This window comes from Emys orbicularis, chromosome 3 (assembly GCF_028017835.1).
Source record: "Emys orbicularis isolate rEmyOrb1 chromosome 3, rEmyOrb1.hap1, whole genome shotgun sequence".
NCBI classification, from domain to species: Eukaryota; Metazoa; Chordata; order Testudines; family Emydidae; genus Emys; species Emys orbicularis.
In genome coordinates, this window is record NC_088685.1 from 82,892,596 (window position 1) to 82,918,897 (window position 26,302).

A 26,302-nucleotide genomic window follows, 5' to 3' on the forward strand; every position below is an offset into this window, starting at 1 on the left:
GGCCAGATAATCATATAATACAGGCACTAAATAAGAAATAAGAGTCAAAATCAAACGATGACATAATAAAATGACTTCAGTTTTAATAAAGATAGCAAGCAATTTTACAGGGGAAAGAAATCTCCTATTGGGAAAAAAAAGTATCAGAACAGAGGGAAATAGAGACATTAAATAGAGAAATGTTGCATTGATGTCACAGATATGCTGGACATGAGTAAACTTCTTTGAGTTGTGGCTTAATTTAAAAAAGCAATGTCAAGCAGTTTTTTACTGAATGGGTCTGATTGCTGTAGAGCCAGTGTCCCTGGTCTTTCAATACCCTGAGCTAGAAAGGACTTTTCAAAGAGAAAACATATTCACTCTTCGCCTTTGGTATTTCTGCCGCCCCCCCTCCCCCCCATCTTGTAGAATAACCTATAGTGAAAATTCTGTCAATACAAATTTGTCTGATCTAGAATGACCATAGGTGAAACTCTCCATGAGGATATTTGAAATCTGGGTGTTTTGTGTATCCAATAAAACAATGTCCTACACTGGTATGTAACAAAATGCTTTTAGTATTTAAAGTGAAGAATATTAGAGTGAGTGTACACAGCTCAAGCCAGGTAAAAAATCCAAAGGATGCTTCTTGATGACACATATGAAATTGTGGGAAGTGTAAAGGGGGGGAAATATTTGTGGGTGAAAGGGTTTCAGTTGTGGGGAATCTGCCTTTTAACATGGTATACTTTCTTTTAATCAAATTGGAATTAGTCAGTTGTATGTGTCTTTTATGAGACATACATTTTATTAAGAGTGTAACTTAAACCTACAAAAGCATTGAAATTCAGAGATAAGGCTGACACTTCTGAGTATATGTTCTCCTCTCATCAATGTTAATGGGAGTTATGTGCATTCATTGGAAGGAGAATATCTCTTTGTCCTTAAGTAACCCCCGTGTGCCTTTGTATTGCAGATGATGCAGTCCTCTTTCAGGGGGCCTCAAAGCGATTGCAGTACTTAGGCTTAGTGTGGTAAAATGACAGAAAAGTGGCAGACTCAACTCTGAAGTCTGTTAATATTAAAGCCAACAATATTATTATTTTGATTAATGCATTGTATGCAACATATTCCAGTTCTACAATGATTTCCTCAAGGAGTATAGTCATAGCTTCATGGTATTGTGTTGTTATTTAGAAAATAACATTTTGCAAACATTTCTGAATGCCCTTTATATTACATTACAGTAATAAATTTGAGGGGTTTCTTTTATTTTTTTAATTTAATTTTTTTTTAAATCTTGCCCTCTGCAACAAAAAATCTCTTTATTTTCTTCACAATCCTCAGCTCTTCTGCTATCATTTTATATTTATTTTTCATACTTCTGATAAAAGAAAATTTGCTCTCATCTACACCAGTTTAAATTCAGAGTACCTTAATTTAAGTCAGTGGAGATACTTGGGACGTTCCCTTTGTAACAGAACAGAATTTTCCCCATCCTCCAAACAGCCATTGCCACCAACTATTTTAGATGTACGTTTAAATAGTGCATTTTATACCAGTTACAAATGAAATAAACGTATTTCTTAAAAAAACTAAGTACAATATTTTTAGGATATTTTTCTCAAAGTTCTAGTTAAGTAGAATCTAGCATTCAGAACTAAACACACAAACTCTTTTTGAATCATCAGCATTGACTCTTACTACGATTATGCAGTTCAATTATATACGAAAAACATTAATTCCTATTCACCCTCTCATTTCCTGTTATGTCCAGACAGTGTTAGTCATTTATTACCAGCTTTGCTGTGCTCCACCTGTAGACTGTTACATATTTAGATGATCTGTCATTTCCATAAAACAGTGACACAGGTTTAAAGTATAAAATTACTTTGTTCTTATTAACGTTTCAAGACATAGTATTTTTTTGTATTAACTTATTTGAATTTCTGAATAAACCAATCAGTATTTTTAGTTCCTATAAAATTATTTATCATAAGTAAAATATAATGTGAAATAAATCAGTTTTGTCTTCAGTCGTCTGTAATTTTAGGAAGATGGAACTGATTATGCTAATGAATGAAAATATGTACTGGATTATGTATTTGTGGTTTTGTAATGTTTTTCTGAAATAGCTATGAATGGGAGGCTAGCCACATTTGTTAATCTTAATAAAAGAAACTGGTTATGCTATAGACTTCAGATTCGTAAGTCTGGAATTGTTAATGCAGTATAAATGTTGTTTATATTTTTCTTGCATAGTATTTGGTTGTTACAGTGTAAATAATGACATGAAAATAACTGCACTTTGTTTCCCTTTTTTTAAAGAAAAGATAGCTATTAAGTAATTGTTTCATGGGCAGTTATATTCTAACCCCCTAATAATTTCCCCAGATAATCTTGTCCTATCTCCTAGTGCCTTTATTCCCTGATATTATTTTAAGGTAATTAAATACATTAACGTGTATTTCAAAATTCTGTCTTAGTTTCTAGGTGGTATATTGGCTCTATGCAAACCTATGATAACTAGGCTTTTGTAATATACTGAATCCTTATGTCAGTGGAGCTTTCAAAGGGGAATAGAAATCCAGCTATTAACATGTGCACTTACAGATGTGTCCATGAGTCTTGGGGTTATTTGTGGGGGGAGGGAGGGGAAAAGGGAGAGGGGAGAAGGGAGAGGGAATATGAAAGAGCATGACAGAGAATATGTGCCATAGGTGGGGGAAAGCACAGCCTGCAACATCTATGAGCCTTCTCAGCATTTGCAGGATTTAGGTATCCAGGTGGGGACCATAAATTAAGGAGCAGGGATTTGATTTTAAAATATGCAGTATTTAATAAACATGCTAATTAATAAACCTTCTTGAATTATACATGTTAAATAGGACAATCTTTTCTTGATTAGGAGCTTGATCTTGCAGTCCTTACTCATGTGAATTGTCCTGTTAATGCAGTGGTTCTCAGCCTGCCGCCCACTGGCCACTTGCGGCCCAATCAGCACAGAGCTGCGGTCCATGTGACATCCTCAGGGCCATACAGGTAATAACACATTGTGGGCCGCATATGTTCTCCAGAATCTAAGCTTTCATTTTAAGAAAAAGTAACTTTCCTAGCACATATGGCTGCAGAGATAACCTTCCAAATGGGGACTGAGTGTACCCAGTGCAGTGAGGTCTGCTTGCGTCTGCAGAAAGCCTGAATCAATGACTCAGAGGTGCAAGTCCTCTATTCTCAGTTAGGCCAGGTCTACACTACCACGTACTTCAGTATAACTTACGTCACTCAGGGGCATGAATAAGCCCTCCCCTCCCCCGAGTGATGTAAGTTACACTGACCTAAGTGCCAGTGTGGACAGCGCTATGTCGGTGGGAGAGCTTCTCCTGCCAGCATAGCTACCACCTCTCGCGGAGATGGATTTGCTATGCCGATGGAAGAGCTCTCTCCCGTCAGCATAGAGCATCTTCACCAGATGTGCTGCAGCAGTGCAGCTGCATCGATCCAGCTGTGCCGATGTAGCACTTCTAGTGTAGACTAGCCCTAAATCTCGAGGGTCAGTGTTAAAGCTCAGTGATGACGCTTCACTGTGAACATTAACTGTTTAACTGCTGATCATTTCAGTGGGTGGAATGGAGGCAGAGAGCGGGTGTGAAGCCTGCTGGGTTGGGAATTTAGAGTTGCTACCAGGAAGGAAATACAGAAAAAAGAACAGAGGCGATTCACAAAGACAAGGAAGCACGAGAGAAACAGAGAAAGGCTGATGGAGAAGAAAGGGAAACAAAAGGCAGAAATACTGGAGGCCTAGAAAGGAAGAGTGTTTTCTCACTGAGCGAGAATGTGACAATAAGGCACTGAACAAATAATAAATAACTAAATCTTTAGTTACTACATAGGGGCCATAATCTCCCCTTGATCTCTGTGCAACCCCCCAGCTCACATCAGTGGGCATTCCCTGGCCTGTGGATGATAACTGAACACAGGATTCAATCTTCTGCAAGGGATTTGACACCACCGATGTACACAATAAATTATGTTGTACATTTTTGGAGGTAGGAGCCGTGAGTTCCAGTGTATTTGTACCACACCTATCACAATGGGGCCTCTGGGCATTACTGCATTACAGATAAGAAATAATGACTGCAGTAGCATAAAATACTTAATGATCTCTGAGGTAGCTTCCTGTTTACAAGGCAATAATTTTATCCTTGGCTAACTGAACTCTGAGACCAAAGGCTGAGGAGCTTATTAGCTCAGGGTACGATTACTACCAAGTTGGCAAGAAATATGATCAAGGTTTTGTTACACTGAAATGCTCACTTACTTCCTTGCTGCCCTGCTGGGGGCAGTTTTCAAAACGTCTCTTCTTCCCTCTCATGGGTGGAGGGGGGTTCTGCAGGATGGAGCATGCCGCTTAAGGTTGTGTTAACTTCAGAGAGCATTTCCCACAGGGTAGTGCAAATGTCCCTGGCCCCATTTCTCTCTCTACTCACAGATCCTCGACCTCTTAGGAGGCTGTCTCCCAGGTCCACAGTAGGGGAACAGCTGACCTCCTTCCCCTCCTCACCCCTCCCCTCCACATGGCCTTGATTTCTTTTTGAATTATATGTAGTTTATTGGAATGAAAGGGGATGATAAGACAGGGGGAAGGCGGGGGGGGGGGGGGGGCTAAGCTTTACAGCTGAACAAATAAAACTTTTATTGAGAAGGAGGGCTAGTCTTTCCTGAGCAAGTGCAGGTGTGTGTGTAGGAGAAATTGAGAGAACAGGACTGATGGAGCTGAGAAGGGCTGAAAAGCTGAGGTAGCTAGGCTAGTTTCAGGATATGGAAGGAGACCTCTGAAAGGTGCACTAAATCCAACTGCAGGGATCTGCATTTAATACGTTTATTTTTAAAGAAGTGTACCACTGTGGGTCAGTGACTGTACATTATCCCTGTGCTCTCACTGACTGACGTAATTCTATTTCAATACTTGAAATATGCAGCAAAGATTATAAATTGAGCCTTTTATAGCATTCCTGTGCTTCAGCATCTCCAATGGAAAATATTTGTCTATAGCACTATCTGTGTTTACAGGAGTATACAAGTTAACATTATTAATTATTGAAAATCAGCTGTTCTAAGATTTATTAGTGGGGAAGAGTAATCTGAGACAGCTAAGTGTATTATTTAAAATCCCCAAAATTAAATGAGTAAATCATGGCCATATTGCAGTCCTCACCATCCTTAAGTTCATGGAAAAGATCCCAAAGGGAGGAAAAGCTCAATGAGATTCATATAACAGAATTTGCTCCGAATGTACCCTTTGTGAAAGAAGTAGGAGGCCCAGTCTCCACTCCTGCAGATCTCAGGGGACTGGCTGGAGGTCCTGGCCGTATATACTGAAGCCCTCTGCCTTTCCATTAGCTCTGGGAGCCTGTGCAAACTCTCTCCTATTCCCTGATAATGGAGCTATGCTAGAAGAACTACATCTGTTGACATCTGGTTCAGGTACATTACAAAATGGAAGGTGTTACTGAATTAAATGGCAAGCATAGTACAGTCACTACAGAACTCCTTATATTGTTTAATTTAAGATTCTGCACTGAGAACCACATGGGCATGCCCAATTGTGGTCCCAATATTTATTTTACTACACCCTCAATGTTCAATGTGCTTTGGAATTCAGTATTGAAAATGCATAATTTCACTACAGAAGTTGCCAGAAAGAGGGGGGGTGGGAAGAGAGTTGCAACTTTTGGCAACTAAGTAGAGGACAAGTGGGGCTTTTGGTTCTTGGAAAGGTGTTGGAGGCAGTTTGAGACTGTGGAATAATCACATTGGGCTGGATTCTCCTGTCTGATTATTTGGCACAAAGTGGTCTTAAAACTTGAAGATGGCCAGCTGAGATTTCCCCTATGTAGAGAACTGCCTCTGCTGCAAGCCACACCCACTCTTCACCTTCTCCTCCAGTGTAAGCAGATGGGGGATAGGGAGTGCGTATGAGGAACCAGAGCTTCACTACGCTTGATCCTTCAAAGTGGTGTAAGGTCCTTGAGTGGTGTAAGTTAGAACTGCTCCTGTGCAGCTTCACTTTGTACCAGAGTTGGGCAGCTGATCATCAGGGAGCTACAACCTGCTTCCTCCAGCATTCCACTCCACTGCACTCAAGGAGTGCTCCAACAAGGTGGAGCATCTACCCCACTATGTGGATGCTTCTGCTAAAATAATTAGTAGTGAAATTTAATGTTTACGTTTAGGTCCTAATTCAGCAAACTACTTACATATGTGCCTAACTTTGAGCACAAGTAGTCCTATTGAAGATACCCCATGCTTGGAGTAAGGCACATGCTGTTGGACTTTGTTTACTAAGGGCCTAATATATTCATCATTAGGTTCCAGAATTAACACACAATTGACGAGAGAGAGAGAGAGAGAGAAAAATCATATCTCTAAGAGCTACTGTTTTAGGTTCCCTGCATACTCATGAAGACAAATACATCAGTTCACACGTAGGTCATGTTCAGAAGATTATTTTTGCAACTGTAAGGGCTAGAAAATTGTTTAAATAGTCTTCATAATTCTGTAGTCCGGGATACATTCAGTGCCAAATCCCATGACATCCTACAACACATGGGGTCCTAGTAATAATACAGCACAAAGGCCCTAATCCTACAAAAACACTTAAGCACATGCACAACTTTACTACCATGAATAGTTCCATTGATTTCAGTGGGACCACTCTCTGTAGTAAAATGAAACGTGTGTTAGTATTTGCAGTGTTAGCACCTTAGTGTATTTCTTTTCCCCCCGTTTCCTATTCATTTTGTTTACTTTGCTATCAATACTAAGAAGATCGAGGACAAATTAATTGCTGATATAATTGGGTACAACTATTTTGACATTGGCAGTGGTACGGCCATTTACTCATGTGGCAAACATGAGCCTTCATTGTCTAGTAGGCAGTAGAAACAGTTTAACTACCAATAATAATGGCAGTGAATAATAATACAAATGTTACCTTAAACCTTTTTTTTTTTTTTAAAGCCTTAATTTACAGTGCTTTGGGCTTTCCTACAGGATATTTCTAAAATTGTAGAGACTGTTATTTCTTTTGCTTCTGTTTCTTTTATTGAAATATTGAAGAAAGCATATCTTAGAGTAGGCAGACATACTATATATTCCATCTATAAGGTATAGTAACCGCAGCTCTTATAAAATATTAACTATTGCTTTTTGTGCTTGTAATTTGAAAATACAAAGTAAGAAAAAGAATCTACTTCAGATACCATCTCAAACCAGATAAAAATACTACAGTACACTGGATACATAGACCTGATTTCATGTACTTCATGTTTAAACAGCTGTTATAATCTGCAATAGATTGACGTTTGTGTGAAGCAGCCAGTCAAAGTCACGTGGCAGAGAGATGCCCTTTCCAAAAGGATGCTCTCTAGCTGTAGTCAGTGAGAGTTCTGTGCTAGATTCAGGGTGGGGTGGAGAGGGTGGCAGGAGTGTAAAACTCCTAGGTTCACTTTGCTCTGTCTGGAGATTATTGTCACATGAAGTGAGTTTAAGTGAGGGATTTAAAAAATAAAGTTGCCTCTTCAAAACACATTTTTTCCACTAAACCTTTCAACAACAACCAGTGCTGGATTCTTGCACCACCACTGATAATTATAGGGAATTCTTTCATTTTGGTCCTCGCTCAGATAGGAGAGCTAGTATAGACCTGTTACTACTCTATCCTCTAATGCTGCAGGACACAATGGTCTAGACCAGTGGCTCTTAAATTTTTTTATTGGTGACTCCTTTCACATAGTAAACCTCTGAGTGTGACCCCCTTTATAAATTAAAAACACTTTTTAATATATTTAACACCATTATAAATGCTGGAGGCAAAGCAGGGTTTGGGGTGGAGGTTGACAGCTTGCGACCCCCCATGTAATAACCTCATGACCCCCTGAGGGGTCCCGACCCCCAGTTTGAGAACCCCTGGTCTAGACTAAAGCTCACACTATTACTAGCACTGGTGGAACTGCACTGGTGCTAGATCAGTGGAGGGAAAACTCCTTAAAATTTCAGTGTAGGCAGGCTTCAGGATTTGATCTGCTATGTGCCTTGACTGGATTTTGAACAACTCAGGGCAGAGACTCTGACTTTTTCTTTGTAAAGTGCCAAGCGTACTCTGATAGCACTTGATCATTATACTGAACAGTTTTTAAAAAAACATTAAAAATACAGAAAACTATAAACCGTCTGAGCAAAATTGCCCCTCCACAGAATGGTTTTCAAAGAATTTCATGGCTGCGTCAGCAGGTGTTTAAGACCCTGACTGGAAACCCACAAATGAAAGGAAATTCTGAATTAAGCGGGCTTGTTATGGGGGCCTATTCTCTCCTCCATACGTACATGTTAATAGGAGTTATGCACGCATATCAAGAGGAGAATAGACCCCCATAATGAGCCTTAACTCAGAACTTCCTTCCTTTTGTGGGTTTCAGTGAGAGTCTTAAGCACCCACAGGCAGTGTCAGGAATGCATTCTTTTTAGGCACACTCCTACTTAGATGGTTTATGTTTGTTGTATTTTTTTTCTCCATTTTCATACTGTGAGGGACACTTTTCATGAAAACAGGATTGTTTTTAACTCTTCCTTTTGTTTGTTACTCACTTGAACTTGTAAGCTTTTTGCAACACGCTACTGCTTGTGTTGGAGATGTGTGCGGCCTTATAGCATAGGCTGCAATACCATGGAATAATAGCGCGTCCTAGAGGAACAGTGTCAGGTTAAAAATCACACTCGAGTCTGAAATTGCTTTACTCACTACGGCTACAAGTAACACCCAAGGTTGTTTCTAATGGAAAGAGAGTAGAGAAAGAGTGTCTATTTTTTCATTTGTTTACTTTGTGTGTAGTCAGTTTGTGTTTCCCCCTTTCTAAGGCCCGCTCCTGCAACTGGGTATACATGCGTCAGTCCTTCTTGGACCCGTGTAGAGTCTCACTGAGGTCAGTAGGGTGGTCCATGTTCAGAGCACTGTCATGCATGGATGTGATTGCAAGATATATATAAAGTAATGGGGGAGTGGGGGTAATTGAACTAGTCAGGAAACCCCTGACATTTTTTAAAACAAAAGTGGGAATTAAAAAAAATTACCAATATTGTTTCACATATTTCAACCAACTCTATAAAAACTGTTTAAGAGGGCAAGCATTTGATCTTTCCTATTTGTTTCTAGGCCACTTTCTTTCATTATGCTTCAAAATAGTGGCACATCCTCAAATAATCTTTTTATGGGGAGGCTGCCAGTATAATAAACATTTACACAGTAAATCAGAGGAGCGCCGTGTCCCTCTGTAACACTGTGGAGCTGCAAAGATATATTGTAGCGGGGTGCAATATGAAACCATTTGGGTTTTCTCTCCATATAATAAGCAATGCATAGTGTAAAAGAAATCATACGTACTTAATAGTTGATTATCAAGGTTTGGTAGCTGTCTTTTAAATGTCTTTTCAATTGCATTTTAATGTTTTTTAAATGTCATTGGTGTCCATAGTAAATTTTGAGTGTTGTTTACAAATGAAAGCTTTGTTGTTAAAGTAGAGCAATGCAAAAACATTTTAAACCATCATTAGTGCTGTAAATAAAAGAGGATTTAAAAGTTTAACCAAAATTAGTTTTAAAAAACCCCAAAAACCTAACAAGCAAAAACAAAATAGGTAACACTTATATACCACATATCAGCTTCCAGCTGTTTGCTTTCCAAATTAAAAGATCTGGGGAAAAGGGTTTATAACCTAAACACTGGCACAGCTTTAGTTAGAACAGCATAAATTTATATATAGACAAACAAAAAGTAGCCCATACCATTGCTGATGTCTCTGGGATATAAAGACAAATGCACATCAGCTTGACTGATGCCCTTTGTGAGCAGCATACTTCTCTGATCCATGTTGACTATCCCATTTGGAACACTTATCTTTATGGTTATGATAAGGACAAAATGTTGTTGTAGGACAAGAAGCTGTCTTCTAATGTTTTTCCATGTGGCTGCTGTAGCACCAGTGAGGTACTGCTGTACCTGTGAGTGAATTCAGGGCCGGCAAAATGGGATTATGATTATTTATTATTTGTATTATCATAGCACCAAGAAACCCTAGTCATAGACCAGAACCCCATTGTGCTAGGCAGTCCCTGCTCCAAAGAGCTTACAATCAAAGTATAAGACAAGAGACAACAGATGGATACAGACAGACAGGAGGAGCACAAGGAAACAATGTGACAATATTGGTCAGCATGATAGACAGTGGTCTCAACACACCAGCAGCCACTGTCCAGTTTTTTGTAGGCATCACAGCAAAGGAGAGTTTTAAGGAGGATGTTTACAAGGAGTTCCTCACAACTCTGAGGGACAGCATGAGAGAAAGCATAAAGGTGCTTGTTTTAAAATATAACAATAAGGACAAATGCAAAGTACTCCACTTAGGAAGGAACAATCAGTTGCACACATTCAAAATGGGGAATAACTGCCTTGGAATGAGTACTGCAGAAAGGGATCTGGAGGTCATAGTGGATCACAAGCTAAATATGAGTTAACAGCTAAGTTCCCAGCAGTCTATCAAGGGCCGCACACTTCAGGGGCCCCTTCCCCCCGCCGCACTGCTCCTGGTCTCTGCCTTGGAGCCCCTGGCCAGCTGTTCCCGGGACCCTCCTGCTTACTGTGCAGAGCGGGTGTGTGTGAGAGGGGAGCGGGGTGCTGATGTCAGAGTATCCCCCTCCCTCTGTACCCCATCTCCATGGGGGTGGGGAGACACAACAGGGCTCAGGAGTGAGGCATGGGATGGAGCTTACTGGCAGCTGCTGCCGTGTCTGAACAATCAGGCTTCAGACTGGTGAGTGCCAATCTACTTAAAGGGGCAGCGTACTTAATGGGGAAGCGCACATCTCTCTCTCTCACTCACACACACACACACACACACAGTTTCTCTCTCTCTCTCTCTCTCACTCAGACACACACACACACACACACACACACACACACACCCTGTGTGTCTCTGTCTCACACATACTCTGTCCTTCACACTCACCTCCCAACACATACTTGTATTGTTGTTGTTACTTCTTAGTACAGTACTTCCTGCAATGCTCATATATTCTCTGTAATTTTATTCTTTCAAAGTGCTGTTATTTCAGTTTTTTGACTGGTCTATGCATTTCATAATTTTTATTTCTCTCTTACACTTCAATTTAATTCTTTGAGTAGTGAGTTCTAAAATGCCTAACCTGTCCTGGCTGGAATAATTATCCCTATGGTAACTTTTTAAAAATATATATTATAGCTAGGTTTTTTGTTTCTATGGGTGGTGCACATCTGCACATTACCTTGATATTGGTGCACATAACAAAATTCATTTCGCACATGGATAGAAAAAAATAGAGGGAACATTGGCATTGTAATACTGTTGCAAAGAAAGCAAACATCTTTCTGGGATGTATTAGCAGGAGTGTCGTAAGCAAGACACGAGAAGTAATTCTTCTGCTCTACTCCTCATTGATTAGGCCTCAAGTGGAGAATTGTGTCTCGTTCTGGTCACCACATTTCAGGAATGATGTGGATAAATTGGAGAAAGTCCAGAGAAGAGCAACAAAAATTATGAAAGGTCTAGAAAACATGACCTATGAGGGAAGATTGAAAAAAATTGAGAAGAGAAGACTGAGAGGGGACGTAACAGTTTTCAAGTACATAAAAGGTTGTTACAAGGAAGAGGGAGAAAAATTGTTCTCCTTAACCTCTGAGGTTAGGACAAGAAGCAATGGGCTTAAATTGCAGCAAAGGCAGTTTAGGTTGGACAGTAGGAAAAACTTCCTACCTGTCAGGGTGGTTAAGCACTGGAATAAATTGCATAGGGAAGTTGTGGAATCTCCATCATTGTAGATTTTTTAGAGCAGGTTAGACAAACACCTGTCAGGGGTGGTCTAGATACTTAGTTCTGCCATGAGTGCAGGGGACTGGGGACTGGATGACCTCTCGGGGTCCCTTCCAGTCCTATGATTCTATGAAGTGGGCAGTGAAGGCATGTATCATGGGCCAGTTGGAGGCAGGAGTCCATTTCAATCAATGGCTGAATGTGTCCTCCCCTGTTCATACTGTGAATTTATAATGGCGCCTGGAAATCACACACATGTGGCATGAGTCCCCCTAATTCTAACCCGATATTTTAAAGCGGAGTGCTTCTTCCTGGATCATTTTTGCAGATCACACAAGCTAATATAATAAATACTGCGTTCCACTTTGATCACTTTGGATCATCCTTATCAGCACCTTTACCTTCATTCCCTGCAACTGCCAAAAGCATAAAGCGGGGTACAGATATCTGCAAACTCCTCCCTTTCATGTCTTTTCCGTTTAAACAGTGGACACTAAGGCCATCTACACAGCAGCTGGGAGTGAGCCTCCCAGTGAAGGTTAACAGACTTGCAGGAGCTTTGCTCACGCTAGCATGCTAAAACTAGCAGACTGGCTGTTATGGCTAGCCCAGAGCTCAGAGCCAGGGGTCAGGCGGGCTTGGACTTGAGTTGCTAGCCTAAGCTGCCACTTGTGCTACATCATCCATGCTGCTATTGTTAGCGCCCTTGCTCGAGCTGAGTTACCCGGTCTACCTACCTACTCTGGGAGACTCGCTTCCAGCTGCAGTGCAGACATCCCCCCTCTGACCAGGAGCGGCCAGTGTTTGCTCCACGCGTCACACTTGTTACAACATCTTGGTCCAACAACTACCTCTACCCAAGCTGCAGGATCGGTCATGCCCAAGCACTCCTCATCCTAACCAGTGGATCCATGAATCTGCTGTGCTTGTAGCTGCTAAAAAACCTGCAATTCCTTCCCTAAAGGCAGCCAGATCCCTTTGTCAGCCTGTACTGATATTGTGACTCATAGTGCATTGGAATTCAATAATATATTTCCCGTATCACCATGAATGGCCACTGCTCAGTAGACTGTCGGAGCCCAGTAGGTAGGAGTTCTTTTATTGTGTGCATGCCTGTGTGTGGACTCACATAGTTTCTTCCAAATGAGGATTTCAAACAGGTTTACAATCATTAGTTTAATCTCACAGTACCTTGTGAGATAGGTAAGTATTTGATAGTGTCTACTTTACAGATAGGGAAACTGAGGCATGGAAAAATTAAGTGACTTCATTTGCCTAAGCCCACACAGGAAGTCTGCAGAGATAGGAACAGGAGCCAAATCTTCCTGTCTCAGTGTGGCTTCCATGCCTTAACCACAAGACTAGCCTTCCTCCCAGTACTTCCCAATGAAGATATTACAGTGGGGATGTGTAGCGGGGTGGTACCCGCTCCGGCTCTGAAGGGCTTGAAATCAGCCCTGGGAGAGGGCTCAGACTGTGAGAGGGCTGCTGCTAGGAAAGCAGCAAGCCTCGGCTGATGGGGGAAGCGGCTGCAGCTGGGCCACACCCCAATCAGGCCACAGCTGGCCTGTATAAAAAGGCTGGGAGCCAGGAGCTCAACAATCTCTCTCTGCATTCAGAGAGAGAAGGGCCTAGCTGCAGGGAGCTTAACTAAGTGCCTATAGTGGAGCAGTGTTGGGGAAAGGCCAAGGGAGCTGGGGAGCTCCGGCCTAGGAAAGCCCCAGGCTGCAGGTCTGGTAAGGCCTATTAGGTACTGAGTTGCAGGGAGCAACCCAGGAGTAGGCAGAGGCAGCAGGTCCAAACCCCTTTGCCTGTGATGAGTGGCTTATATTGCAGTCTGCCCCAGTGAATGGGGGCTAGATGGAGACTGGGCAGTAGCCAAGACTGAGGCGAAGTGGGGATAGTGGGTGGGGGTTCCCCTGGGAGGGGGAGACCCAGAGCTGTGAGGGGTTATTGCCAGGGGGCAACACCCCAGACAACAGGGCACCGGGTCCGGGAGGGACAGGGGGACCAAGCGGTAGTGGGACACCAGCCTGCAGAGGGCGCTCCTGGGTCGATGAGCTAATTCCCAGAAGAGACCAGCAGGAGGCGCTGCAGGGATGAGTCCCGCATGCTTACAGGATGCCAGGCTCAATTGACACAAATGGGGGTCCTAGCAGGCTAGTATAGACTCACTGTTCCCCCAATTGCCCTTGCGATGTTGGACTTCTTGCTGTCTATATGTGGTCAAGAGCATCCCTTGGTGTTCTCCAGCTCTACCCTATACGTGGTTGAATGGAAAAATGTTGACTATTGATGGCATTAGTGTCCAGCTACCTTCCAGACCACTATAGCACATCCTACTCCACAGTTAAGATTGCTTCCCTTTGTTGACTCTATGGTTTAGCCAAGAGAGTACTGGCTGGGTAGCTTGTATGAGTCAATTCAGATGTGTTGTCTATTCTGAAGTATTCACAAGCCAATAACAACAAAAAAGTGTTCCCCTTCCCTTTAGTTTTTATAACAAACATAAAAGCTCAGTTCAAGTATTGGGTATGGCCAGTGATTCTGTAATATTCACTTTATAGTCCCACTAATCTTGTCTGTGTTAAATATAACATTTTGAATAAACATTTAATAAGACCTGAGTCGTCTTATTGTCTTCCTTTTTACATTCTATTCTGTTTCACTTAACTTGCTAACCATTTCATCCAAGTGTTTTATTCAGCAGATTTATCCTTGGATATAGACTTAGTATTATATAGCATTCAGAGGATTTGAGATGAGGAGTGAAATCCTGGCCTCATTCAAGTCAATTGCAAAACTCCCATTGACTTCATTGGTGCAGGATTTCACGCTAGAAGCATATACCAAAAGATTATCAGTGTTGCTGTTTTGTTTCTCTGACCCTGGTGATAATGATTTGCTTTTCTTGGATCAAAGAATAAATCCATACTAAGATCATACTAACAAGATAAGTTTTACTGGCAACGAATGCCAACTTAGCAGTTCACTTGGAGTAACTGAGTTACCCTTTGCAATTCATTTTGTTGGTAGCTCCTTTTTCATTCTTTTTGCTCATTATTCTTTACTTCTGCTAGTTTGAAAATTAATCTATCCTTTTCCCCCCTTTTCTTTTAAAGGTTGCATTTTGATCATCGAACTAGAACTCAATATCTAGGTTCACTTAGAGAGGGAGCATTTGCTCTCTTTTCTTCCTATTTTTTTTTTAAAAACCTATTAGCTTTGTCTTCTCTGTTTCTATTAAAATGCCTTAAACTGCAGAAAGTTTCTACAGAGAATTGTATGAGCATACAGCACTTTTAGATTTGTGCAGCCCAAAAGCCCATATCAATTCAGCAGAGAATAAGGAAATTATTATTTCAATTTTGTTCATATCCAAAAAGAGAATCTCATTATTTCTTAAGCTTGAAGAATGTTTTCCCCATGACCATAAGTGTAGTATCTTTAGTAGATCTTATTAAGGGAACCCAATTCAACCTGTGTCTTGTAGGATAAACATAACAGGAAAGTTAATATTGTCCTGTTATTATAATTGTCAACTTTGTTTTTAAGGCAATAGTAACCAAGAATATTTTTCCTATTTACAGAGCAAGCTTTACATGGAAGGATTTAGAAGCCTAAAGGAAGGCGAACCAGTGGAATTTACTTTTAAGAAATCTTCCAAAGGCCTTGAATCAATACGGGTAACAGGCCCTGGTGGGAGCCCCTGTTTAGGAAGTGAGAGACGACCCAAAGGGAAGACAGTACAGAAAAGAAAACCAAAGGGAGATAGGTAATTACTTTACTTTGTTACTCTCCTCCCCTCCATCCCACCTTCTTCTTTGCAAGTTTTTCTGAATGTTGTATTTTCAATACTCATTCATATGTGACAGGAAACCCTTCTGTGCAAGTTTGGTTTGTACAAGTAGCTTAGTACTTTGATTAGATATCCTGATCTGTATATGTAGAAATACATTTTGCTCACTTGATCGCTTTCATTTTTAAAATCCTAGCATACTGAGTTGGGGAGAGCTTGCAAAGGAATGTTAAAGTTATGTTGAAAATATTGTGATTAGACCAGGGGTCAGCAACGTTTGGCACGCGGCTCGCCAGGGTAAGCACCCTAGTGGGCCGGGCCAGTTTATTTATCTGCTGACGCGGCAGGTTCGGCCAATCGTGGCCCCCACTGGCTGCAGTTCGCCGTCCCGGGCCAATGGGGGCGGCGGGACGACGCGGCCAGCACATCCCTCGCCCGCGCTGCTTCCCGCCGCCCCCATTGGCCCGGGACGGTGAACCGCGGCCAGTGGGGGCCGTGATTGGCCGAACCTGCCGCGTCAGCAGGTAAATAAACTGGCCCGGCCCGCCAGGGTGCTTACCTGGGCGAGCCGCGTGCCAAACGTTGCCGACCCCTGGATTAGACTAAAAAGAGAGGTCACACTGAAAACATGTGAAGCGATGTAATGCTCAGTTGAGATAAGAGCATGCAGAACTGATTGCTGCATGCTGATTGCTTTGTTACATGGATATCTTTAGTACTGTACATCTGAAGAAGACTTATTTTGTGCAATTTAGGTTGAAAAGCTAATGTTAACTCGGTATATAAGTTGGTTAGTTTTATTTTCACTTAATGAACAAAGTTCTGGATGCTTCCAAATGCCTTAATTTATGGTGGTCTGCAGAACAGCTCATGGTTTTTTAAAGTAATTTTACAGATTATGGGCCAAATCCCAGAGCTGCACTCATTCACACCAGCTCAGGATTTGACCCTTTATTCACTCTACATCTAATGGTCTGAAGAAGTTTCATGATGCTTTTGACTATGCCGCTATAAAGACATAGCTTTAGTCCAGGGGGTATTTTCCACTCAAAAGCTCCTGCATGATGTGAATTTCAATGGCACCTAAGTCTCCATACTTTCCACAGCTTTGCCCAGCACGATAGCCATGGCAATTGGGCTCAAGAAAAGGACACCTTGTGAAGCACTGATCATGCTTAGTGCATCCCTGAATGTCCAGACTTGAGCATCCCAACAGCCAGCCTTTACCCTGAGGTATTCAACCAAGGAAGAAAACTTACAGGGATAGCATGGCTCACAGATGATGTGAGTTCTGGAACAAAGTACAGTTTTGCAAGAAGAAAGGGTACCAAAGAGTCCCCCCAGAAGGAGGAAAGATCTCCCTTACGTAACCCTCCTCTATCTCCTCAGCCTACTGTGTTAGTGCCTAGAGGCCATAATCAAGATGAGGATGCTGCTGTGCTAGGTGCTGTACATACATGTAGTGAGAGACACTCCATGTCTTAAAAGAGCTTAACATCTAAATGCACAAGATACACAAAGGCTGGGAGAAAGGAACTATTACATCCCCATTTTACAGGTCAAGAACTGAGGCAGAGATAAAAAATCAATGACTTGCCCATGGTAACACAAAAAGTGTGTGGCATTGTTGGGAATTGAGCCCCAATGTCCTGAGTACCAGTGCAGCACCTTAGCCACAAGACTCCACTGCCTCTTGTGTTGAGTGTCTACTTAAAGTTGATTGTTTTTGAGAAGGTTGATAACAAAACCTTTAAATTGATTGTGAATTAGGGAGGGTGAAAAAAATTAACACTTTTCTGTTTTTAGAATTCTAACCACACTAAAATGTCTAAAGTTTAAAATTTGGAAGTAGGCATCAGTAATAAGAAGGGTCTGTCAGTAATTCCAGCTCTTAGCTGTAACCAAAATTTAAAAAGAGAGCAAAATACTTAGTACACTCCTAATGAAATCCAGGAATCTCAGCGCAGTCACCTCTGGGTGGGAGCAGGAGGAAAGCACTGTCTTTATTAAATATAAAAGACTGCCCCTTAAACACTACTGCAAGTTTAATTCTTGGTGCTCTGGTTAAATAACAAAATATTAATCTGATTAACTGTCACTTGGGACTGCTTTTTATCTGAGGCCTGGTCTACACCTAAACATTAGATCGAACTAGCTACATAGCTCAGGGATGTGAAAAATTTAGCACCCTGTGCATCATAGTTAGGTTCACCTAACACCCACTGGAGACACAGCTAGGTCAGCAGAAGAATTCTTCCAATCTACCACCTCTTGGAGAGGTGGATTAACTACATTGACGGAAACCCCCTTTCTGTTGATGTAGGAAGTGTCTGCATGAAAGTGCTACACCAGCACAGTTGCAGTGTTAGACATACCCTGAGTCAGAGGTCAGTTTAAAAAGTCCCCTGGAGGTTTAATATTGGAATCTGAGGAACAATCTGCAGCTGAGGATCCTACAAGTGATGGTCCCTAACAGCCCACAGTCTGGTCAGTCAGCTGAGGTAAAACCGAGGTATCTGGTGTGAGGTAAGCAGAGATGAGGGTAAAATGGTATTGCAGATGGGACTTGGGTCAAACTGCTGCTTGTGCAAGGTCATATAACTAGCTGCACTGGGCAGGTAATTAAAAAAAAGTTCCATGATACAGGGGCTGGTAATTTCAAATTCCACCCCCTGAATAAATCATGCTCAAGGGGGTTAATGTAATGTTTTATTTGTTAGGAAAGCTGTCTCAAATTTAGAGGGATTTGGGGGGAATAGAGGTGGGAGTTGGAGGGTCAGAGAGAGATGAGCAAGGATAGACGTGTTGGAATGAGAACTTGAAGGGGAGGGCATGTGATGGGGCAGGAGGAGCAGATGGAACCACATTTGGAAGGTGGATGGGTGGAAGTCTGGTAGAGAAAGGAACATAGGGTGGTCATTTGATCAGTGGAGGAAAGAACTGGGAGATAGGGCTGGCTGAGAGAGCTTAAAGAAGACGCCCAGTGGTTGGGGCATGTGGGTGACATGGGAGGGAACAAACGTCGAGAAATGTCTTTGAGGAAAGGATGGGAGATCTGTATCCTTTTGTTGTGACAATGGATAGTCAACCTGTGGAACTCGTTGCCTGGATGTTGTGAAAGCCAAAAATATAACTGGATTCAAAAAAGAATGAGATAAGTTCATGGAGAATAGGTCCATCAATAGCTATTAGCTAACCTGGTCAGGGACACAACACCATGCTCTGAATATCCCTAAGCCTCTTGATTGCCAGAAGCTGGGACTGGATGACAGGGGATGGATCACTCAATAATTGCCCTGTTCTGTTCCTTCCCTTTGAAGCCTCTGGCATTGGCCATTGTTGGAAGACAGGATACTGGGCTAGATGGACCATTGGTCTGACCTGATATGGCCATTCTTATGTTCTTATGACATGGTATCAGTACATCACTGCCAAGAGGTTAATGTTTCCTACAGCCCTATGAGGTAGATAACATTTACAGTTCTGCCATTTTGCAGAAGGGGAAAGACATAGAAGTTTAGTAACGTAGTAATTGCAGGCTCCATGTCGTTTGCTCAATCCACGTGAACACACTGCCTCTCGAAAGAAACTCTCATAAATCTGTATCCTAAAATTAAGAAATTCGATCTTTTCTTTTCCCCTTTGCTTGTAACTTTGCTACACTTTAACCATTGGAGATTAACTTTGTTTGCGCTCTTCTTCGGACTCACTTTTGTATTTGATTTTATTTATTGATTTATTTATATTTTGTGGGGAAAAGTTTAGCAAAAACTCTGCAGCCATTTCCAAGAGGATCAGGAAAAAATAGAAACATTTGGAAACATTTTAAGAGCACCAGCGAGTGCATGCTTTGAAGCAGGAATTTGAAATTTGGCATGGGGATAGCCCTGGAGTCAGAGAGATGCTTTTTCTGTCCCTGTAAAAATCTAGCCAGATTTGTCTGAGTTATAAGCCTCTGAAAATTGCCATTTTCATCTACTCAGTGGATTTAGAGATGCTCTAAATTCTACCGGTTGTCTATCTGCACTAAGCATGCTGTAACCCCACAGAGCTCCTAAATGCCAACTGCATGAGTGTGCCCCCAAGTCTCCCTCTGTCCTACATAGTAGGCAAAGAGCTAGAGCTCCAGACAGGACACAGAGGCACCCCCAAGACCCTTTTGGCCTAAGGGAAAGTGGGCTGGTTGGCAGCCAAAAGATCTTCTGTTGACTGGTGTTAATACTTCTTTGTACTTCACGGCCATTGTTATGGAGCAAGATCTCACACCCCTACTTTAGGAAGCAGGCAAATACCATTTCCTTCATTTTGCAGCTGGGGTACTTGAGAGGTTGCATAAAATCACTTCTGTCAGAGCTGGGCTCACAACCCTGTAGCTCATAGGTAGGGTGACCAGATGTTCTGATTTTATAGGGACAGTCCCGATTTTTGGGACTTTTTCTTATATTACCCCCCACCCCCGTCCCGATTTTTCACACTTGCTGCCTGGTCATCCTACTCATAGGGAAGATTCAAATCTCATCCACTTAGCCATACTGCCTTTCAGCAACCCCCTGGGTCCAAGCTCAGATGTTTAGCCTGGATCTCTGCTTGGAGCCGCAGTGTCCACACTGCTAATTTTAGTGCACTACCTGGAGCCGAGCTAGCATGAGTCTGTCAGCCTGGGCTGGGAGGCATGCTCCTGGCTGCAGCATAGACATTTCCTCTGCTCCAACAGGGGGCTTTCAGCCAATGGACTTCCTGCTGAATGTTTCCACCAGTAAGGGGGTCTGGGTGCTGAAGACCCCCTGCAGAAGCAGAGGGCACAGAGAAGTTCTCAGCTCCAGCAACAGCAGCGTAGGACACATTTTCCCTTCTCTTTCTCATTACTCAGGAAAAAGTTGGCAGCCTGCCAGAATACCAGCTGACTGTGAACATTCTAAAGAGCCATAGTCATACCACTGCCCAAGTGGTGGCAGCAGATTCTGCACTGGGAACACCTGGGAGCTGCCAGCTGTGGTAGCCGTGGGAGAGGGGAGAAGAACCAGGCTAGCCTGAGCTTCCCACATAATTCCACCAGACACAGCATGTCGACCCAGTAGTCTATCCCCCCTTACATGGGGCAGGGTAGGAGACTCCCACGGCCTGCGGGGAGGAAGAGAGCGAGGCCAGGCTGGGCTCCACCTCTCAACCCAGCACATGGCACCAGCAGCTCCCCTCTGGGATAACAGCCCATCTCCTGCTGCCAGCTAATGCACGTAGCTCTATAGTTCAAATGGTAGTAGGTCTATACTACAGTGCTGAAGGTTGAATGCATAAGATGCATTGGATGAATGCATAAGAGAACAGAGTTAAGGCTGCACAGGCAACTGTAAATCTGACATTTCTAACTTTTGAGGGTTTTGCAACCTAAATAACTTGCTTTTAATATCTTTTTTTTAATGTAATATATGGACACATTTTTAACTGCCAGCCCAGCAAACTCACCTGAATATGATCTAAAAGTCAAGTGGGATTCTTTCTAGCTGATGTACCATCACAGTAAAAGATTCTGCCCTTTACACCTCTGCAACCATACTGTTTTCAGTATCATTGCACATATAAAGAAGAGGGCAGCACTTGGCCCTTATCCAGCAAAGCACTTAAACCATACTTAACTTCAAGCATGTGCGCAGGCTCACTGACTTCAATGAGATGGCTCACATGCTTCAATGTAAACTTTAGTGCTTTGCTGAATCAGGGCCCTAAAACTCAGTGGCAAGCCCTGAAGTTTTTACCTGGTTTGTTATTCAGTGCATATCCAAAAAAATTCCTGTTGATGTCAATGAAAGATGGGATAAAGACAGAGAGGGACCTCCTAGTTATCAGTTCTGTTGATGATGTATGCATAATAAGTAACAGACCCTCAGATTTCTCATAGCTACATTATAATGAGCAATCCAAACTTTTCTCTGAAGTAGATACAATACCAAATACATGGAAGCAAAACATCTGTTCAGTAGGAAGGTGTCATTTTTACATAGCATCATGTATAGTAGAAAAAACCAGAACCAGAATCTTTGTACAGCATATGTATCTCTTAGCTACATACGTTGTTTTCAGAATATTGCATTTGTTTTGTTTTGTTTTTTGTAATAAGTATCTTCTACTCAGTTCTTCTATGTATCCTGACTAGCTTAGGATCCTAGGTGTGATTTGCTTGAGCATACAACAGTATTTTCAAACTGTTGTCAGATTTTTTTATACTTTTACAATACTTCAATCATTTTATATTTTAACTTTGTATTGTCCATGTTTATGATACTCAGCACTATTTGGGTTTTCTTTTTGACTTTATATCCAGACTCATTGTTTTATTTATTTATTTTTTCACTTTCCTTTCCTTTTGTCTGTATGGAAGTCTGTTTTTGGTGTCACTTTTGTGCAGAGAAGTTGAGGCGGTTTTTTAGAAGGGCTGCTTGAAAAACTCTTGAAAATGTTATTACAATTTTTTTATTATTTGTATTTCAGTAGCACCTATGGGCTCCAGTTGTGGACCAGGGCCCCATTGTGCTAGGCACTGAAGAAATACATAACAAAAAATGGTCCTTGCTCCAAACAGCTTACCATCTAAGGCTACGTCCTCACTACGGGGGGCGGGGGTGGTGGTTGATTTAAGATATGCAAATTCAGCTACGTGAATAGCGTAGCTGAATTCAACGTATCGGAGCTGACTTACCTAGGGTTACCATATGTCCGTTTTTTCCCGGACATGTCCGGCTTTTTGGTAATCAAACCCCCGTCCGGGGGGAATTGCCAAAAAGCCGAACATGTCCGGGAAAAATACCAGCCGGGCACTTCCCCTCCCGGGCTCCAGCTGCTCTGCTCCGGCGGCACAGGGTCCGGAAGCAAGGGGGCTGCCCGAAGCTGGTAGCGCTCGGGCAGCTTGGCTCTTAAACAGAGCCGAAGAGTCAGGGGAGGAGCAGAGCAGCTGGAGCCCGGGAGGGGAAGTGCCCGGCCGGGGGCACAGGGTCCGGAGGCATGGGGGCTGCCCGAAGCCCGAGCGCTACCGGCTTCATGGTTTGCCGGGCAGCCTCCAGACCCTGCGCCCACAGCTGGGCGCTTCCCCTCCCGGGCTCCAGCTGTGCTGGGGAAGCGCCGGCCGGGGGCGCAGGGTCTGGAGGCTGCCCAGCAAACCGTGAAGCTGGTAGTGCTCGGGCAGCCCTTTTCGCGTGGCTGGGAGGGAGGAGGGGGAGTTAGGGCAGGGACTTTGGGGAAGGGGCGGGGAAGGGGCGGAGTTGGGGCGGGACCGGGGGTGAGAAAGGGGCGGGGCGGGGCCAGGGCCCGTGGAGTGTCCTCTTTTTTTATTTTTTAAATATGGTAACCCTAGACTTACCCCGCTGTGAGGACGGCGGCAAATTGACTTCCGCGGCTCCCCCGTCGACAGCGCTTACTCCTACCTCCGCTGGTGGAGTAGAAGCGTCGATTCAGGGATCAATTGTCGCATCCCGACGAGACGCAATAATTCGATCCCCGAGAGATCGATTTCTACCCGCCGATTCAGGCGGGTAGTGTAGACCTGCCCTAAGTATAAGAAAGAGACAGCAGATGGATACAGAGAGGGGGAGCACAAGGAAACAATGAGACAATATTGGTCGGCATGATAGTTAGGGGTCTCAGCACATCATTAGTATCTCGTGCTCTTACCAGGAAAGCCCAGGAGCACTATAACTTACATGTGATTTAAAAAGAAAAAGAGTTTTCCTGTATTTTTTAATGTGTTTAATTTGTGCATTTGACAGCACTTTGCATAGTCAGCTTAGCTGTTTTGATGAATGTGCACACCCTTCCTGAGGCTCTGCAAGATGGGGATTTTATCAGGAACAGCAGCAGAACAGCTGAAACTGAGTATATAGCAGGCAGGAGTTCTGCCAGAAACAGGCCAATGGGAGCTGCAGGGCGGTGCTTGTGTGCGCATGCAGTACACAGAGACCCGCTGCCCTCCTCCCTGCAAGGGGTACGCAGAAACGTGCCACGGTGCCAGCAGCCGGCCTCTTCTGGGAGCGGTGTGGGGCCACAGCATGCAGGCAGCCGGCCTGAGCGCCCCGCTGCACCGCCAGCCAGGAACCACCTGTGGTAAGCGCCTCCCAGCCAGAGCCTGCACCTCCCACCCCTCCTACACCCCAGCCCCCTGCTCCAGGTCAGAACCCCCTCCTGCATCCAAACTCCCTCCCAGACCCCACACCCCCTCCTGCCTCCCAATCCCCTGCCCCAGCTCAGAGCCCCCTGCTGTACCAAACTCCCTCCCAGAGCCCATATCTCTCACCCACTCCTGTACCCCAACACTGCACCAGCCCGGAGCTCCCTCTTGCACCCAAACTCCCTCCCAGACCCCGCACCCTCTCTTTTAATATAGTAGAAATGTGCAGCCCGTGACAACTTACCAAAATTTGTGGAGTGGCCCCTCTGTGAAAATTATTGCCCACCTGTGCCCTAGACCAAGTGGTCGTGGTACCAAGCCATGTCCTACTGTCACTGGACTGGTGGTGGGATCTCAAGTCGGTGCTCTGGGGAGTTCCTTTTATGTCTCCGTATCCATCACTCACCCTGGTCTCAGGCACTTCGGATCTGGGCTGGAGAGCCCACCTGGGCAACCTCAACACCCAGGGCTGTTGGCTACACCCCGATCTGGCCCTCCACATCAATGTCAGGGAGCTCAGGGCGATTCACCTGGCCTGCCAGGCTTTCTTGCCCCACCTGAAGAGCAAGGTGGTGCAGGTCCTGATGGATAATACTGCCACGGTGTATTACATCAACAGGCAGGGGGCATCAGGTCTTCAGCCCTTTGTTGAGAAGCACTCAGCCTCTGGGACTTTTGCGTGCAGAATGCCATTACCTGGTGGCCGCCCACCTTCCAGGGACCAAGAACATCTTGGCGGATCGCCTCAGCAGGACTTTCTCGTCTCGCCATGAATGGTCACTCCATCCAGAGGTGGTCAGCCTGATCTTCCGCAAGTGTGGGAATCCCCAGATGGACTAGTTCACGTCCAGGCAGACAGGAAGTGCCATGTGTTCTGCTCTCTGCATGGCAGGGACAAGGGCTCTCTGTCGGACGCCTTCTTGATTTCATGGTCGGGAGCGCTGATGTACGCCTTCCCGCCAGTGCCCTCGATCCACAGGGTCCTCCTAAAGGTGAAGCAAGACACGGCCATGGTCATCCTTGTGGCCCCAGAGTGGCCTCATCAACACTGGTTCAGCATGCTGCTGAGTCTGTCGGCAGCCACCCACTGCAGCTGCCTCTTCAGCCGGATCTGCTGTCCCAGAACCATGGCAATCTGCTGCACCAAAACCTGGTGGTGCTGCACTTGACAGCCTGGCTGCTGTGTGGCTGAGTGGAGAGGAACGACGGTGTTCCGCCAGTGTCCAGCAAGTCCTGCTGGGCAGCAGGAAGCCTTCCACCTGAGCTACCTATGTGGCGAAGTGGAAGCGATTTACGTGTTAGGCCTCAGATTGTCGCATCCGTGTGGAAGAGGCCCTGCTGCAAGCTGTCCTGGACTATTTGCTGTACCTTAAGCTCCAGGGCCTGTCGCTGTCTTCGGTCAAGGTGCACCTGGTGGCCATTTCAGCATTCCCTCTTCCATTTCAAGATGGGTCAGTCTTTGAACACCCTATGACGGCACGCTTTCTGAAGGGCCTGGAGCACCTTTACCCGCATGTCCGGGAGCTGGTACCCCCTTCGGACCTACATCTTGTGCTGTCAAGGCTCATAGGTTCCTTCTTCGAGCCCCTAGCTTCCTGCTCTCTCCTGCTTCTCTCCTGGAAAGTCTCCTTCCTAGTCGCCATAACTTCGGCCCATCGGGTGTCCGAAATCAGAGCGCTAACATCTGAACCACCTTACACGATCTTCTATAAGGACAAGGTTCCGCTGTGTCCGCACCCGGCCTTTCTGCCCAAGGTTGTCTCGCAGTTACATAATGTTCAAGACATATACTTGCCAGTCCTTTGTCCTAAGCCCCACATGACGGATGAGGAATGCAGGTTGCTTACCCTGGACGTCAGACGGGCTCTGGCCTCTGTGACAGACCCAGACCAATGGGGTACAGGAGTCTGGTAGAGGGCAAATATACTGGTCACTGGATGAGTAGTTTTCTGTTCCCTGAGTGACCAGAGCAGGGGCTGCACTAGAGTAATCAGGAACCTGCTAGAACCAGTTAAGGCAGGCAGGCTAATTAGGACACCTGGAGCCAATTAAGAAGAAGCTGCTAGAATCAATTAAGGCAGGCTAATCAGGGCACCTGGGCTTTAAAAGGAGATCACTTCAGTTTGTGGGGCGAGTGTGAGGAGCTGGGAGCAAGAGGCGCAAGGAGCTGAGAGTGAGAGGGTGTGCTGCTGGAGGACTGAGGAGCACAAGCGTTATCAGACACCAGGAGGAAGGTCCTGTGGTGAGAATAAGGAAGGTGTTTGGAGGAGGCCATGGGGAAGTAGCCCAGGGAGTTGTAGCTGTCATGCAGCTGTTACAGGAGGCACTAGAGACAGCTGCAGTCCACAGGGCCCTGGCTGGAACCCGGAGTAGAGGGCGGGCCCGGGTTCCCCCCAAACCTCCCAATTGACCTGGACTGTGGGTTCTTCCAGAGGGGAAGGTCTCTGGGCTGTTCCCCAACCCAC

At 44.3% G+C, this 26,302-nt stretch overlaps 1 protein-coding gene across 3 annotated transcripts in view; it reads left to right on the forward strand.

The window, feature by feature from the left end:
• LIN28B (lin-28 homolog B) overlaps nt 1-26,302 on the forward strand; it is a 126,264-nt gene that overhangs the window by 51,023 nt on the left and 48,939 nt on the right. For all 3 annotated transcript variants that reach the window (XM_065402055.1, XM_065402056.1, XM_065402057.1), the window contains one exon: nt 15,474-15,658. In XM_065402055.1, coding sequence (XP_065258127.1) covers nt 15,474-15,658 — 185 coding nt within the window. The remainder of the gene's footprint in view (nt 1-15,473; nt 15,659-26,302) is intronic.